This window comes from Epinephelus fuscoguttatus, linkage group LG18 (assembly GCF_011397635.1).
Source record: "Epinephelus fuscoguttatus linkage group LG18, E.fuscoguttatus.final_Chr_v1".
NCBI lineage: Eukaryota > Metazoa > Chordata > Actinopteri > Perciformes > Serranidae > Epinephelus > Epinephelus fuscoguttatus.
In genome coordinates this window covers 16,773,884-16,789,125 of record NC_064769.1, presented here as the reverse complement: position 1 = coordinate 16,789,125, position 15,242 = coordinate 16,773,884, and the positions used below count along the sequence as shown (strand labels likewise).

Below are 15,242 nucleotides of genomic sequence, written 5' to 3'. Positions count from 1 at the left end.
AGCTCATCCCTGATGAGGTCAGCCACAAACATTATCTCTGCACGATCAAGCCGGTAGCGTCTTATTAAATCACTGTTGTTCAATATACGGAGAATACCTCTCTGTCTTTCCGCCATCTTCTCTGTTTAAGACACTCTTAGGCTTCTTAAAAGTCCTCCTCCCTCCTCTTAACAGTTTTTCACCTTAGGAGCTCTCTTAAGGCCTAAGATGCTTTGTGAATAACTTTTATCTTACCAAGGGAAAATTCTAAGAAAAATCTTAAAATTTGAGGAATTCTAAGATTTTTCCTTAGAATGACGTCACTAAGAGCTACTTTTAGTCTTAGGATTCTTTGTGAATACGGGCCCAGAAGTACAGCCTGACGTTTCGGATACCTAGGCACTGGTTAGATGGAGGGAAGTTTACCACAGTTCACGTACACATACTACCCACACTGTTTTGATAGAAAGCTGGTCGAAAATTGGCAAAGTATCCCTTTAAAATAGAAATGCTCCTTCAACACTGAATAATTCTCAATAATTTATTAGTTATAGGTCTGAGTCTGGAGATAGAAAGAGATGGCAGGTTATCATGGGGGATACTCTCCTCCCTCATCTCCTCTCAAATCACCTACTGAACGTTATGCTTTTTTATTAATAGAGATGCTGCAGTCGTAATTGAAACACTCGACAGAGTGTATATGATACAATACACCCGAAAATTAAAACACAAGGTCAAAACTAACATTGCTTGATCAAAGACTGTGTTTTCATATGGATAAGATTACGCCCTGGCAGCTGCTACTCTGACAAAACTGTGAATGGAAATCTGATCTGCGGCTGGACTGAATCCAGCAGATGACAGGTGGAGCTGAATAACAATGTGGGACCTTTTAAATGAATCAATGATTGGGCAAGCCAGCTAATTGTCAAACAGGGTCAGAGTCAGACAGAGGGCTCATTTGACTTACTTTTCCCACCCTATCCTGTCAATTTCTACCATTTGTCTCTTTGTGTGTGTGTGTTCATGATTTATCTCTCTTTCTCGCTTTCACTCTCTTCCCTCCTGTGCTGTTTTGTTTCACTGCACACTATACCTTCCCTCCTACCTTCCCCGCCTTCTAGCTGCACTTCTGATTACCTCTTCAAAGTCTGCTTCCTCAAGTTAAAAGACCATACAGGTACATTTGCATGTTTTAGCCCATTAACTGCAAATTGCTTATATTTTACATTACTAGTGACCATTTTTGAAAGCATACAGGACGTTATTAGATTGATTTTCTCCCTGGGTTTCCATTCATTTTAATACTCTAGAGATCAACTTGCAAGGACTTGAAACTTGCTCCACATAGCTAATCCATCACAGCGAATAATTCACCTTTATTTTATGTAAAGTTAATATGGTGCGCTAATGCAGCTGGGAGTAGGGACTGCAAAACTAGCCGTAAGGTCGTTTAAGTACAAGTGAGTTTTTTTCAGATATGAGTGGAGAGAGCAGACAGGACTTACCCTTCGTTTCGACCCCAGTCGCTGCGAACACAGAGGTGTTTATGGACAGGATCGGGAGAATAACCCTCATGACAGCTGCATTCTCCTGTGACAAAGAGAACAAGAAGGGGCACAGTGGCAGATATTTATTTATCCTCAGTAGCTGAATAAATTACCATGTAAGTGACCCTGACCAGCTCATTCATTAGAGATGTATCAAATAAGCGGTTGCCATGCTACCTCATTTTCCAGCTAAATTTCTCCAGCGAACAAAAATGGAATCGATTTACAGTGACACCAGTATGATTAGCTGAGCTATTCCCTGGAATATTTTATGAAAATTATTAGCAATCATTCTACATCAAGATTCTCTGTTACCATCAGGATGAAATTGCATGTTTCCACTATGACTTTGCTCTCAGAGTACTGTCGATATAAGCTCTATTGGTAAAAGGGACATTTCGCCCTCAAATCAAAAACATATTTTTCCTCTTAACTGTAGTGCAGTTTATCAGTCTAGATTATTTTGGTGTGCAGAGTGTTGGAAATATTGGTCACAGAGATGTCTGCCTTCTCTCAAATATAATGGAGCTAGATGGCGCTCAGCTTGTGGTGCTCAAAGCACCAAAAAATAGTCAGTCAGTCAGCTGATAGATCACATGATTCCTTTCTATGCAAACAATAGGTATCCTTTTCAAACTGCACTGGCCTGCCCACTGTTGCTGCTTCCTCTGCAAGCCACTTTGTAACCCGCCTCCACCCCAGCTCCTCCATTTCATGTTGTGTCTGACTTATCAATGTCATTTCTGTTTGTCATAGATGCTGGCTCTATTCTGTTTCTGGGGGGTCTTTGCTGCTGCTCCCCTGCCTTAGGCTTTCCATGTAGGTGCATGGAAGGGCAGGGAGGTTTGCTCTCTCTGCCATGGGGGTCATACACAAGCAGCGTTTTTTGCACCCTAAAATTCATTGTTTTCAGTGTGGATGTGCAGCAGGCGCACTCAAACACCAGAGCGATGCTGTCATGGCATGCGTGTGTTCCCGAGTGCCCATTTTTCAGGGCGCAATGGCTCCTCCCCGAGATAAACAGTTCAACTTTTGGAATGCACCAGTACGCTCTGCATGTCATGTGACGAGAAACAACCAACCACAGCCGACAAATGTCTTTCTCTTCTTTCGTATATGTCAGTCTGTGTTAAATCTAGAAAAGTTGATCATTTTGGTGCAGGGCTGTCAGAGCTTTTCATCTGTCCCATGGATGATATATCGGCAGACTTATAAACAGCACCTGGAAGAAGATGAGCTCTGCACTCAGGATTTCAGGTAAATAGGCTGTGATACGCTGCTTGTTAAGGTTGCTTAGCAACCTCAGGTGCGACCTGCCACTGCGCTCTTGAAAGCTGGCTCAAAAAGACACAAAAGTAGCACCCAGTGCCCAAAATTGTGTTTTCCGTGCGGTTAAAGACGTAGCATGTGTACAGCCCCTTAGGCTTTCCTTGTAGGCGCATGGAAGGGCTGGGTTTGCTATCTCTGCTTTAAGGCTTTCCACATAGGCTTGTGGAAGAGGCTTTCTGTTTAGGCCTAGGAAAGGCAGAGCGGTACCAGAACAGAACCATATCACCAAATATAAAACTGCAAATGGAAATTAATTTTTCTTTGACTAAAGTGTTCCTGACTGAATTCTTTTTTTTTCTGTCTTGGAGAACCACAAGCCAAGCGCCATTTTGTTCCATTATATTTGAGAAAACGCAGACATCTCTATGACAGATACCTCCAACACTCTGCACTCACGCCAAAACAATCTCAACTGATAAATAGGACCATAGGTAAGAAGGAAAATATGTACTTTTAGTTTTGAATGAACTATCCCTTTAAGTTAAGGGCCCTGACGTGTACGTAAAACAACATGACTGCATACTGCATTTTATTATGTGTAAAGGCTTAACAACAGAGGTCAACAGTTGCCAGCACTGTCATTTAAACATTTTCTTATTTGCACACACACTGGTACTCCCTGGAATCAGTGACATTGATTCTGCTGGCTAGAATCTGACAAAAAGTGACTGGGTTTGCTACCTGTATCCCTATAAGTCTCTATTATAATCACTGAGGTATTTTTGTCCTTGAGCATTTTGTGTCTCGGTACAAAATCTCCTCTCTGCTCTGCTCAGTTGGCTGGACAGCTCCCACTGCAGAACGAGCAGAAACACTCAGACAACAGCACAGCAGCTTTGGTTTGGCACAGTGTGTGAATTTTTGGAAAGGTGATGCATTCCTTCTTTAGATAGCTTCGATAGCTTTAAGTGAAGCACTTAACCATTAAATCAACAGAAGGACATCTTGGAAGCATGGCGGATCTTACTCCTATATCTATAGGCAGAGCATGTAACAATACATGGAAAACTTGATGTTAGAAAAATATCGCAACAAAAAAAATACAAAAATAAAATAGGTGGACGCTAACTTATTTTATAGTTTTGAATTGTCGACTTTATCTAACATCTGAACACTGTAAAAAGTATGTAACTTGAATTATGTGTGTAATTTGATTCCGATAAACAGGAATTGTCCAGCCAAAACATCGCTGTCTTTCTCCTGTGACTTACATAAGTTATGCGCATATATATATATATATATATATATATATATATATATATATATATACACACGATATATATATATACATATATATATACATGATATATATATATATATATATATATATATATATATATATATATATACATGATATATATATATATATATATATATATATATATATATATACATGATATATATATATATATATATATCAAGTACACACATGTATTTGCTTTATCTTATGTGGGACAATTCTATTAGTTTCACAAAGATGTACTGCAAATAAAACATTCAGAATCCACTGCATGTGTAATACCTTTTAAGTGGATGGATGCATTTGTGAACTGTTAAGTCATAGATAGCTCTACCCACTTTTCTATTAGCAGCGGTCCCAAAATAAATACTACTGACTGCTTTCTGTTGACCTATATGGAGGCATAACACTGGAAAAATGTGTAATGGCCACCCCGGCAACATCATTCACATTTTATCACCTTGTGCTTAATAATTTAGTGGCTGAGTTTATAGGCTTAAGACTCACTGACAGAGTGATGCACCACCAGGATTCAGTCAAAGAGCAGCAACAAACATGTTTTTATTTGCTTGTAGCTATTTCATGTGCCCTCACTAAATGAGGAGCAAAAGCTCTTGAAATGGCTCCCCTTTAAAATGTGGGCTCAAGTAAACATTAATGACATTCAAATAGGCTTTTGAATGGAAGATGAATGAAGAGCAGCTTGCAGGGATGATGTTTGCATCCATGATGAGAATTTATTTTCATGATTTGATCAAAGAACTTTCCTTTCTGTGTATAACAATAAATCTCCTCAGAGTCTGGGACAAATAAAAAAGGATAGTCACAATAGTGAACCATTTCATGAGTCGTCGTATTTCAAAAAGTCCTCCACTTCATTCACATTGGCAGGAAGACAATGTTCGGCAGTACCTTTGAAAGCATTTTCAAACTGCTATTTCAAAAATAAAGATGAAATTATTGTATGTTCTATACCCATATGGTAAGATTTGGTTAAGTTTGGCAAAAGACCAGCCCACTGACAGAAAAAAAACAACCACATTGGTTGACTGTGCCGTGCCAGCAGCCTATTACAACTCATACTGAGGTTTATTGTAAGGTGGAGCCTTCTAGCACAGTAATTATTAGAAGAGCAGAGGAGGAAGTAACATGAAGTGAAGTGTCCAAGTCTGTGTAATGTTGTATCGAAGAAGCCCCTATAGGGTGGGCAGGAGAAGTGGTGGGTGAGTCAAACAAACACAGGACTTTCACCAAGGAGACTGATGTTTGCGTCCTGAAGTCAATGTTGACTACTTTTATAACAACGTAGCCTAATATGCTAGTAGAAGGGCTGCCCCTAATAGTAGACCAAACATCAGTTGACCAAAAAGATCATTAGACGGCAAGATTTCATTGGTTGCAGAAAAAAAAAGAAAAAAAAAAGAAGGTGAAACACTATTAAGAGTTGTGCTTTGTCAAAATAAATCAAAACCTATATGACTGGACCATGTGGGAATTTAATTTGAATAGACAGCCCAGGAAGTGGCCACACTCAGCAGTCAGACAGGAAGTCACACTAATTTACACTGCCAGTACCTGTGGTTATTCCACAGGCTAGCTAATAACATGTCGTAAAGGAGATCCAAAGTGTGGGATCATTTTGAGAAGGTGAAGGACGAACCCAAGGTGATATGTAAACTCATCTTCATTGGTCGACTACAAACATAACGTATCATTTGAAACATGTAAAAAGCTACATGCCTGTTAGCCACTTGGCACAATCATTACTACTTTGCCGACAGCATCATTAACAGGCAGCTCGCTCAGTGTGTGACATGCACTTGTAGATAAAATATTGGCCTATATTAATGAAGGTTCATTAGTACGGTTTTGTATTTCTCTGTAATGTAGCACAGTGTTAACAATGTTACTGATACTATTCTTTCTCACACCTTGAACTCAAACCTTTGTTTTGCTGCGCCCAGAATATAGAATTATATAATTAAAATAATATCGTAAACATGCAGGCAACTAGTCGACTAATAGCCCTAAATGACGACTATTGGTCTCTTTAGTGGCATCTATTGGCAGAAATCGTATATATAATTCCCAGTTATGTTTTCATTCATGTATAATCACCATGAAAATAAGAATTGTTGTGTTTTTGTTACATTAGAATAAGCCTTTTATACCTACATAGGAAGCGAGACCTCGTCAATGGAGTCCGTCTACAGTAGCCCAGAGCCAACAAATCAAACACTGACTCTAGATAGGGCCATTTGCATTTTAGCATCAGCCACCGTAGTTCTACATGCTTGGCACACAGGAGATGTTTTAGTTCTACTGCCTCACCACTAAATGTGGCTATATTCTACACACTGGATCTTTAAGGTTAGGGAAAGGCAACGACTGTGGGTAAAGGAAATCAACTTTGACTGTTGATTCGAAATGAGAATCAAACAGCGGTCTCCCGTGCTCAAGTCCAACAATTTATTGCTTCCCCTTGTCGACTTTGTGGCTCTGTAACAACGTCACACTACTTCCTCCTTTGCTCCCAAGAGAAGAAGAGTCATAATCCCTGCAGCCACTAGAGGGCTTTGTCACTTGAGTGTCAACACATTCTGCTTTTGGGGCATTTGCTGAAATGACTGATGCTGTCGTTTTTCTTGAGAAGACAGTCTCCTTTGATTTCATACTCCCAGGCACACAAACACGTATTCTGTTCGTGTTGCAAAAACACAGAAGCACACATACACACATACACACATACACACACACACACACACACACACACCTCCATTTCCCACTGCTACTCCTTGCATACACATTTAACCTAGTTAAAGTTAATTCTTCCTGACTGCCAGAGGCACTGCTTAATAAAATCCATCTTGTACATGTGCAGTCAGGTCACATGTTACCAGTTACATGCCGGAGAGGTAAGGAGGAAAGTTTCTCTCTCTTTTCTTTCCCTTTTTGGTCTGTCAGAGGCTGGAATTGGCATTTTCATTAGTAGTCTGTTAGTGGTGAGGCTAACAATACTACCCTGACTTGAGCTTTTTCATTCATACAGATGCAGCGGGAAAGATTTGCATAGCAAACTCTGATTTGCTGGTGAAAATGCCTGACTGCATCCCTGATTAATTGGAGAGGGGAGCTGGGAGCAGGCTGCTTCCAGAAGCACCACTGACAAGTGACTGTGCCTTCTGCTGACAACTGTTTTACTCAGCTTTTGCTCAGTTTCAAGAGGAGACATCTAATAGGACATGGCCAACAAATTTCATACACAGCAGATGAAAAAAAAGTTAATCAATACCTAAATTACCAGTTTCTATGCTGTTGAACAAACTGCTGGCAAAGCAAAGTCTAGAATCGAGTGGCAGTAACAGATCTGAATGCTACACTTGTTTTCTGTCATGTAATGCATCCCCTTGATGCCCCAAACACATTTCAGTGAGGACATATATGGATGTTTGCAATGTCTACATGGAACTAAATTGTTTATCCAACAAAACAAAATAATGCTAAGTCTGCGTCTTCATATGATACAGGATGTCATGAATGTATACCATCATGGTCATATTTTCAACAGATATTATATTCTATATCGTATTTTCTATATATTATCTATATTTCACATGCCCAGCCATAACAGAGCCTCACCATGATGTGCCAAAGAACAAAATTAAAGGTTACTTTTACTTCATTTATCTTCACTTTAACTAGTGTGTTTAGCAAACATAGAGTCAGTTGGGATAAGTCTATTCCCCATGGCCTAGGCCTGCCTCAGGGTGATAAAGTGAAAAGGCAGCAGATGCATCAAAGCAGAGTCTTTGCTTTTACAGATCAGAGGCGTAGTCGATCATTTGTGCCGGCAAATCAGGGTAAAAATGTGCAAATGTTCCTTCTATTCCACATATTATATAGATGGAGTTATATTATTTCAAGTCTAGATTATGCATATATCAGAACATGAGTATTCTTACTGTGCATTCACACCAGAAGCTTCCAAAGAGGCAAAGTCTGTCGCGGACTCCCAAGAAGCATGACTGTCACAAATAATTGTGGCAGCTTTGGTCGCTCTAGTCGCTCATCACTTGAATCACTGAATGTTCGATCATGCTTGTCAATTTAAAGGAGCCGCAAAGGGGACTACTGGCTTGAAAGCAGCGTAGTTGCTGCTTGCTGTTGTCCAGTCAAAAAGCTCATAGTTGGTCTACAGAAAGTTATGTTTGGTCAATGAAAAGATACGTCATCCCATTCAAACCAAATATTAGCCTGCAATTCTCTCCTCTATAACTAGCACTGCACACTTTAAAACTCACCAGACCAACCAACTACCTCCACGACGCGGCTCCAAGCCTCATTCATTTTATTTTGGTCTCTGAAACCGAACAGCGACACATTATAAAGGACTGAGTGGGCGCCAACGCAAGTAATCGACCTCTCGATAACCACTGTCAGAACAAATGTGCTGTAGGAACCAAAGTTACATGGCTTGTTCTCTGGGACCCGCTTCATCGAAGCACGTCAGCTTTCCGACTGGTTGCTGCCGAACCGCGTCAGAGCTCATTACCATAAAGTTAAAGGAGTTTTAACTCCCCTCCAGAGCCCCATTGGTCGCCCATGACACATGGCTGACGACCAGGTCGCCCAAGTCACCGGGCTCTCACTGAAAATGAATGACTTCCGCCGCTTTGGAAGCTCTGGTCACTTTTGGTGTGAAAGTACTGTTAAAGGTATACTGCGCGTGTATTGTCGGTTACTGCTTGTAAATGTAAAAGCTGACCCCAGACTCACTTTTGGAACAAGCTTCGTTCCATTGGTGTTTTGCCTTGCTTTATTTGCGTTTTTTAGGCTCTGTGTCTGCTATTTTTGTAGCTATCGCTTGGATGGTTCCTGCTTACGATCTGGAACCTGGTCGCTATCTTTTTATTAAGTCAGAGGGCAAGGTCTCTGTATATTAATATCCCACCACACACTGCTAGTGGGTCATGCAGAACATGATTTTGCCAAGTAGGACATGCCCCTGGATCAACATCCCCACACGTTCCTGGACCAACACTACAATCAACCAGTCACAGCCCTTTGACATCATGAGTGTGCTGCTCCTGTGCTTCTTTCAAAATACTTTTGTTTTTGTTTTTTTAGGTACTACAATTGAACAAAAAACATGCAAGCTACTGCTGGGTTAGCAAGTTATTTTGCTGACTAGGCTGGCTGTGTTAACAAGTAAGCCTGCCAGTAGGCTAGAATGTTGTTCAGTAACAAAGAGTAAGGGTAATAGCATTTTTTTCAGTTGCAAATTCCTGCTAGTAATGCATTTTCCCTCCTTCTTTTCATGTTGATTCTGGATAGATTTACTTAGGTTTATCCAGGACCATCATCATCATCATCATCACAATGATTCTGGATAACTTCTTCATGTTGATGGTCCTGGAATGGGATGTGAGATGTTGATCCTGGCGCATGTCCTACTTGGCAAAATCACGTTGTGCAGTGGGTGATAATTAAGAAGAATTAGTTCTGTAAGTGTCTATACGTAGTTGTTTTTTGGTGGGGAAATTCTGAATAGTATACCTTTAATCTCTTTTTACTGTCTGCTCTTTGTTTTGCTGATTCTAAATCAGTATTCCTGCTGCAGTGAAAAATGTTTTTGACCTTGTTTGGATGGAAAGTAATTGAGTGTAAACAATTGACTGTGTATGAATGATAAGACCATGTCCCCAAAAACAATTCTATACTAGACGTTATGTTTTGCTTTGATTCTATCTTTTCTTAAAAGAGATATTGGGTGCTAATAAAACAGCACGGAACTTAAACTGTCCTAATTGGAAACACAGTGAACTGGAAGCTTTAGTTTTCGCTTTGATCACAAGTAGAAAGCAAACCTGTCCCCTCCTGTTTCATCTCGGCTCCTGTGATGTTGCGACAGTGTCAAATAGTCAGCATATCTTTCTTTTTTTTTTCCTTGGAAAAGTATAATTCTATCTTCCAAAATTAATAATCCAAATGTGATTTTGCAACCAGACTCTAATTCACAGTAACAGACTGCCTTTTTTCACCTGTATTAGATAAAGTTTGTGCTATTTCGACTTTGGACATTCCTCATTTAGAAGTGAGTCCACACAATGTAATTAACAATGCTGGCAACTGTAACAAATGGTAGACAAGAGTAATCACACTCAATTAAGTATGGATAATTGATTTAGATATGTAGCTTATACGTAAGTACATACCGTATATTGTACAGCCATATGTGTGTAAGGCCTGCAGGCTGCAAAAGGACACACGTTCGCTAAGTATTTTCCACCTCATCTCAGCACAGTGTACTCTGAGACACACCTTGCAAGTAATCAGCGAAATGCGTCTCTTTCCTTTATTCGAATGCCTTGAAGGGAGGATCAAGCAATTAACGGGTAGAGATGTGTCTGGTTGATTACACATTCCGCTGGATTAACTAACCTTTAGACAACTTGCAAAGCACCAGTTTTGTGTGGCAGTTTCTCTGCATATAAAAACCTGGCTCAGATACAGTGAAGGCGCATTAAAAGGAAGGCTGTGGTTGAGGAGAGCAACTTAAACCTACTGTAGCTATTCTTTAGAAAGCTCAAAGGCAGCAGACAAAAGGTAAGTGTACCACAAAAAAAAGTGGGAAGAGGAGGAGTTGTGCTGAATTAGTTAATAAAAAAAGAAGCTGTCTCTTAAAAAGATAAAGCCAGCAGTAAAAACACCACACAGGCAGAGGATGGGGAGTTGGGACTGTGTGGTCATTAAACTTGAACTTCACTGAGCTGCTAATGCACTATGGCAACTGCACTCCTTCTTACATTTACAGTGTGCATTTGGCTGGAGTTAAATTGGGATTCTAGGGAGACATGAGCCATATCAGTGCTATCCATCTGCTTGGTTATGAGTTTGGAACAGTTGCTGATTTGGTGGCTCATTGATTTATTTATTTTTATAAGCTGGATTCCTTTATGTGTGCTTTTATATCATTCTGTTCTTTTAAATACCTTAGGAGTCCGTTTAATGACTCAGATTGCATTAATTTTGCATACTTGTTGTTACTATGATGATGACTCAAGAAAATGTGGACTGGTGATTCATCCTAGCACACAATCTAAAGGACCCACTTAAGAGACTGTAATTTGGTTTAGTTGCAGTGAAATGGCTAAATGCCATACCTCAAAGTTCATTATGGCACACACAAGTTGAAAGACAGCCATCCGTATTAACAGGAAGTGTAGGGGCACTTGATGATCCAGGGTTTAGAATGGTGTGATTACCAGACGCAACAGCAGGGCTGGTATTGTTTTCACCTTGTGAGCGAGTATGTGTGTGTTTATGATCATGGCAAAATGTAGTCCTTGAGACACTATTGTGGCAGAAACTACCACAGAAGGTCTTGAATACTTTGCTAGGTGTTTGTCTGCCTGTCTGTGGATGGCTTTTGTCAACAGGATAGCATCACAACTGTGCAAGACAATGCAAGATGTCACAAAACTTTAAAGGCTGAGAAAATAGGGGGGTAGGAATTAGAGAAGGGGCCATTACCCCCCTGCTTTACGCCCCTGGCCCACATTTGTTTGTGGGATCACTGTCATGGCTGGTTTGATTCCATCTCAAAATGGTCTCTAGTTGTTTGTTTGTTTGTGGCCATTATCACATTTACACATCGCAATTACAGAGACAAAACTGCGCTAAACGCTGTCGTTTTTCCTTCACACACCTATTTTCTGCAAAAACACCTCTCCATGCAACTAGAGAGCATCAGTGCTGGGAAAATGAATTCAGGCATCATTCTTAAGTGACAGTGAGCCATTTAATTGTCAGTTCATCTGAATAAATTCAAGACTTGTATTAAATCCAAAATTGTTCCTTTTATTTCAATACAGTTGAACAATGAGTATTTAATAACAACTGCAAAGACAGATCTTCCTACAGTTACGGACAGAAGCTGTATGCTAAACTGGGTGGCTATGATTGATTGATTTTATATGATAAAATAGAATATAGTATACAAATGTGCAAAAAGTGCTAAAATTCATCAGGATATCACAACAAAGTCACATAACTTATTTCCATTGTGATCCTTAGGTATAGGCTGGGAGGCAGGTAGGAAAAGGGTAGGAAAAGGAACTGACATATAAATATATATATATATATATATATATATATATATATATATATATATATATATATAAGAGCCAACTGCCTCTCTTCAAGCTCATCTCCATCACAACTGATGGTGCTCCAGCGATGGTAGGCCACACTAGTGGGTTCATTGCACTGTGCAAAAAAAGTGAATCTTTCCCGGACATCCTTAATTATCATTGTATAATTCACCAGCAAGCATTGTGTGTGAAGATTTTAAACATGAAAGAAGTGATGGATGTTGCTATGAAGATAGTGTGCTCTGTTCGGGCCAGGAGTCTACAGAGAAGGTTATTCAGGGCTCACTTGGAGGAGACAGGTGCAGAACATACAGACCTGCTGCTTCACACAGATGTGAGATGGCTTAGCAGAGGTAAACTTTTGGCAAGGTTCAGTGAGTTGTTGCCTGAAATCAAAGATTTTCTGAAGCTTTCAAAACATGCAGAATATGCACAGCTAGAGGACTGCCAGTGGCTTTTGGACTTAGCGTTCCTGACAGATCTCACTGGAATGCTCAATGATTTGAATTTAGAGCTCCAGGGTCAGGATAAACATGTGATCAACATGATTAGTTCAGTGAACACATTTAAAAGCAAGCTACAACTGCTTTCAAGTAGGCTGCAACGCTGTGACCTGCGAAACTTTCCTTACATGCAAGCAGAACTTCAGCGTCAGGGCAAAGATTCTGCACAGCTTGACAGTGCACGTTATAAGGAGCAAGTTCAGAGCATCTTGTCAGAATTTGAGAAGCGTTTTACTGACTTTGCATCCATTGAGCCTGTTGCCAGCTATCTGTGTTTTCCATTTGGGGAGGGTATCGATGTGGATTACATTGCTTCCAAAGTAGCATCACTGTTTCAACTGGATAGCTCTGCTGTTGAGAGTGAGATTCTCACACTGCAAAATGACACTGAGATCAAATCCAGGGCGACACCTGGCATGAAAGGAGACTTCTGGAACCTACTGCTGGAAAACAAATATCCCAACCTCAGAAGATGTGCCTTGAACTTAACAGCACTTTTTGGATCAACTTATTTGTGCGAGGCTGCTTTCTCTCACATGAAAATCATCAAGTCAAAGCACAGATCCACAGTGACAGATGACCACCTTGTGGCCTCCCTAAGGCTGGCAACCAGCTCCTCCTGCCCTGACTTTGAGAAACTAGCTGCCTCCTCCCAGTGCCAGAGATCCCACTGAGGTAGGGAAATACATTTATGCAACTTTTTTGCAACTCACAAACTACTTTTTATTATATCTGGATGGGTTTTCTGTTTGTTGTGTGCATATTAAATGTGTAGATAGGCTGTTGACATTGGATACGGCTTCCTATGTTAACTGGTAGATCTCGACAGGCTGACAACTTTAAAAGTAGATTTTGGTTCAAAAAAGGTTGGGCACCCCTGGTTTATTGAGTGTCACACAACGTTTCGGTCTGGATAACCTTCATCAGGTATAAGATATATCATACCTAATGAAGGTCGTCCAGACTGAAACGTTGTTTAGCTGTTATCATAGAACAGCTAAACCATAATCAACCATTTGCGCATTAAGCACAAGGAGACAGATAACAGGCCAGTATAAGGTATATTATACCTGATGAAGGTCGTCCAGACTGAAAGGTTGTGTGACACTCAATAAACCATTCAGCAGTGAGCAAGACGATACAGAAGGTCTTAAAATGGTCCAGACAAAATTTGAAGTCGATCTAATAAAATTTGTAAGAGGAGTTCCTTAAAGTGCGGCCCCTGGAAATGGCCAAAAATGTAAACTAAAAAGTCTCTGGTTCGGCTCCAGAGACTTTTTAGTAAGTTTAGGCATGATATTCACGAAATTTCATTCATCTACGTGAAATCTGAAGGTGGGGGCATGAACTTTGAAAAGTGTTGGGGGGAGCTGTTGAGTCAATTTTCCATATCTAATCAGGTGAACCATATGAGATTACAATTTTCTCCAGTCCTAATAGATGTGACAATTTTCACAGAGTCTTTGTGTATTTCAATCATCGCAAAAATGTGTTTAAATGGTAAAAATAAAAATCAGAATAATAAAGACCCTTCAATAGGGCCTTTGTGACTGCATGCTGTCGGCGCTTGGACCCTAATTAAAAATACACATCTGCACACATTTATATAGCAAAAATAATAGATCAGTGCAGCCACAGACAACATTCACCGTTTTCAGTTACCCAACATCGAGCTAACATTACAGGCAGACTGGTGACCGGGCAAAAACAGTGATCTTAGAAAGTATTCCCATAAAATAAACTTAACAAATGTTCAGTGCAAGCTAAGTAACATTAAACGTGCTTATCATAGAACAGCTAAACCATAATCAACCATTTGCGCATTAAGCACAAGGAGACAGATAACAGGCCGGCAAACGCCATTGCGATGTCACCAGGGCAGAGAGGTAGGCTAACCCTAACCCCTATTTGCATTTTTGCTTCCTTTGTTAGATTTTCTTTTCTTTTTCTTGCGAGTACTCAAGCACTCTACTTGAATATGGAAATGACTTAGAAGGCCCATCCCTAATTTAGATGGCTTATCTTCTTTAGGACCTCGTTGTCACTGATGGAGCCTGCATAAAGAGCTGAGACAAAGGTTATTGCCCCATGAGGAGCCATACCAATAAACCCTTTATAGCTGCAGGGGGATTTATAGGTAGAAAACACCTCACTTTTAAGGAGAAGGGAGTTTGGTGTTTGGAAAGGCAGTTCAGTGCAGTGCAGCACCACTTGTGTATCAGAGTAGTTCTGAAAAACATCTGGCAGGTGAGCCTTTACTGCATTCACAGACATCCAAATGCCCACAGCTCAAAGTACAAAGTAAAGAAAGTGGGCCCATGCGGTGATGATGTGGCTCACTGTTGCCTGGTGGATTTTAAATCTGTGGGCCACATCTTTCTGAGTCACACCCAAGGAAAGACAGGCTGTGAACAAAAATAATTCACCCACAGGCGGCAGAGACTGTCAAAAGAAGATCCAGTGCACTTTAGATACAATTATTTTCCTA

General features: G+C 40.3%; 1 protein-coding gene across 4 annotated transcripts in view; it reads right to left on the bottom strand.

Moving 5' to 3' along the window:
- Positions 1-15,242, bottom strand: part of LOC125905619 (astrotactin-2-like) — a 431,706-nt gene that overhangs the window by 203,332 nt on the left and 213,132 nt on the right. For all 4 annotated transcript variants that reach the window (XM_049603723.1, XM_049603724.1, XM_049603726.1 and 1 more), the window contains one exon: positions 1,488-1,572. In XM_049603723.1, coding sequence (XP_049459680.1) covers positions 1,488-1,572 — 85 coding nt within the window. The remainder of the gene's footprint in view (positions 1-1,487; positions 1,573-15,242) is intronic.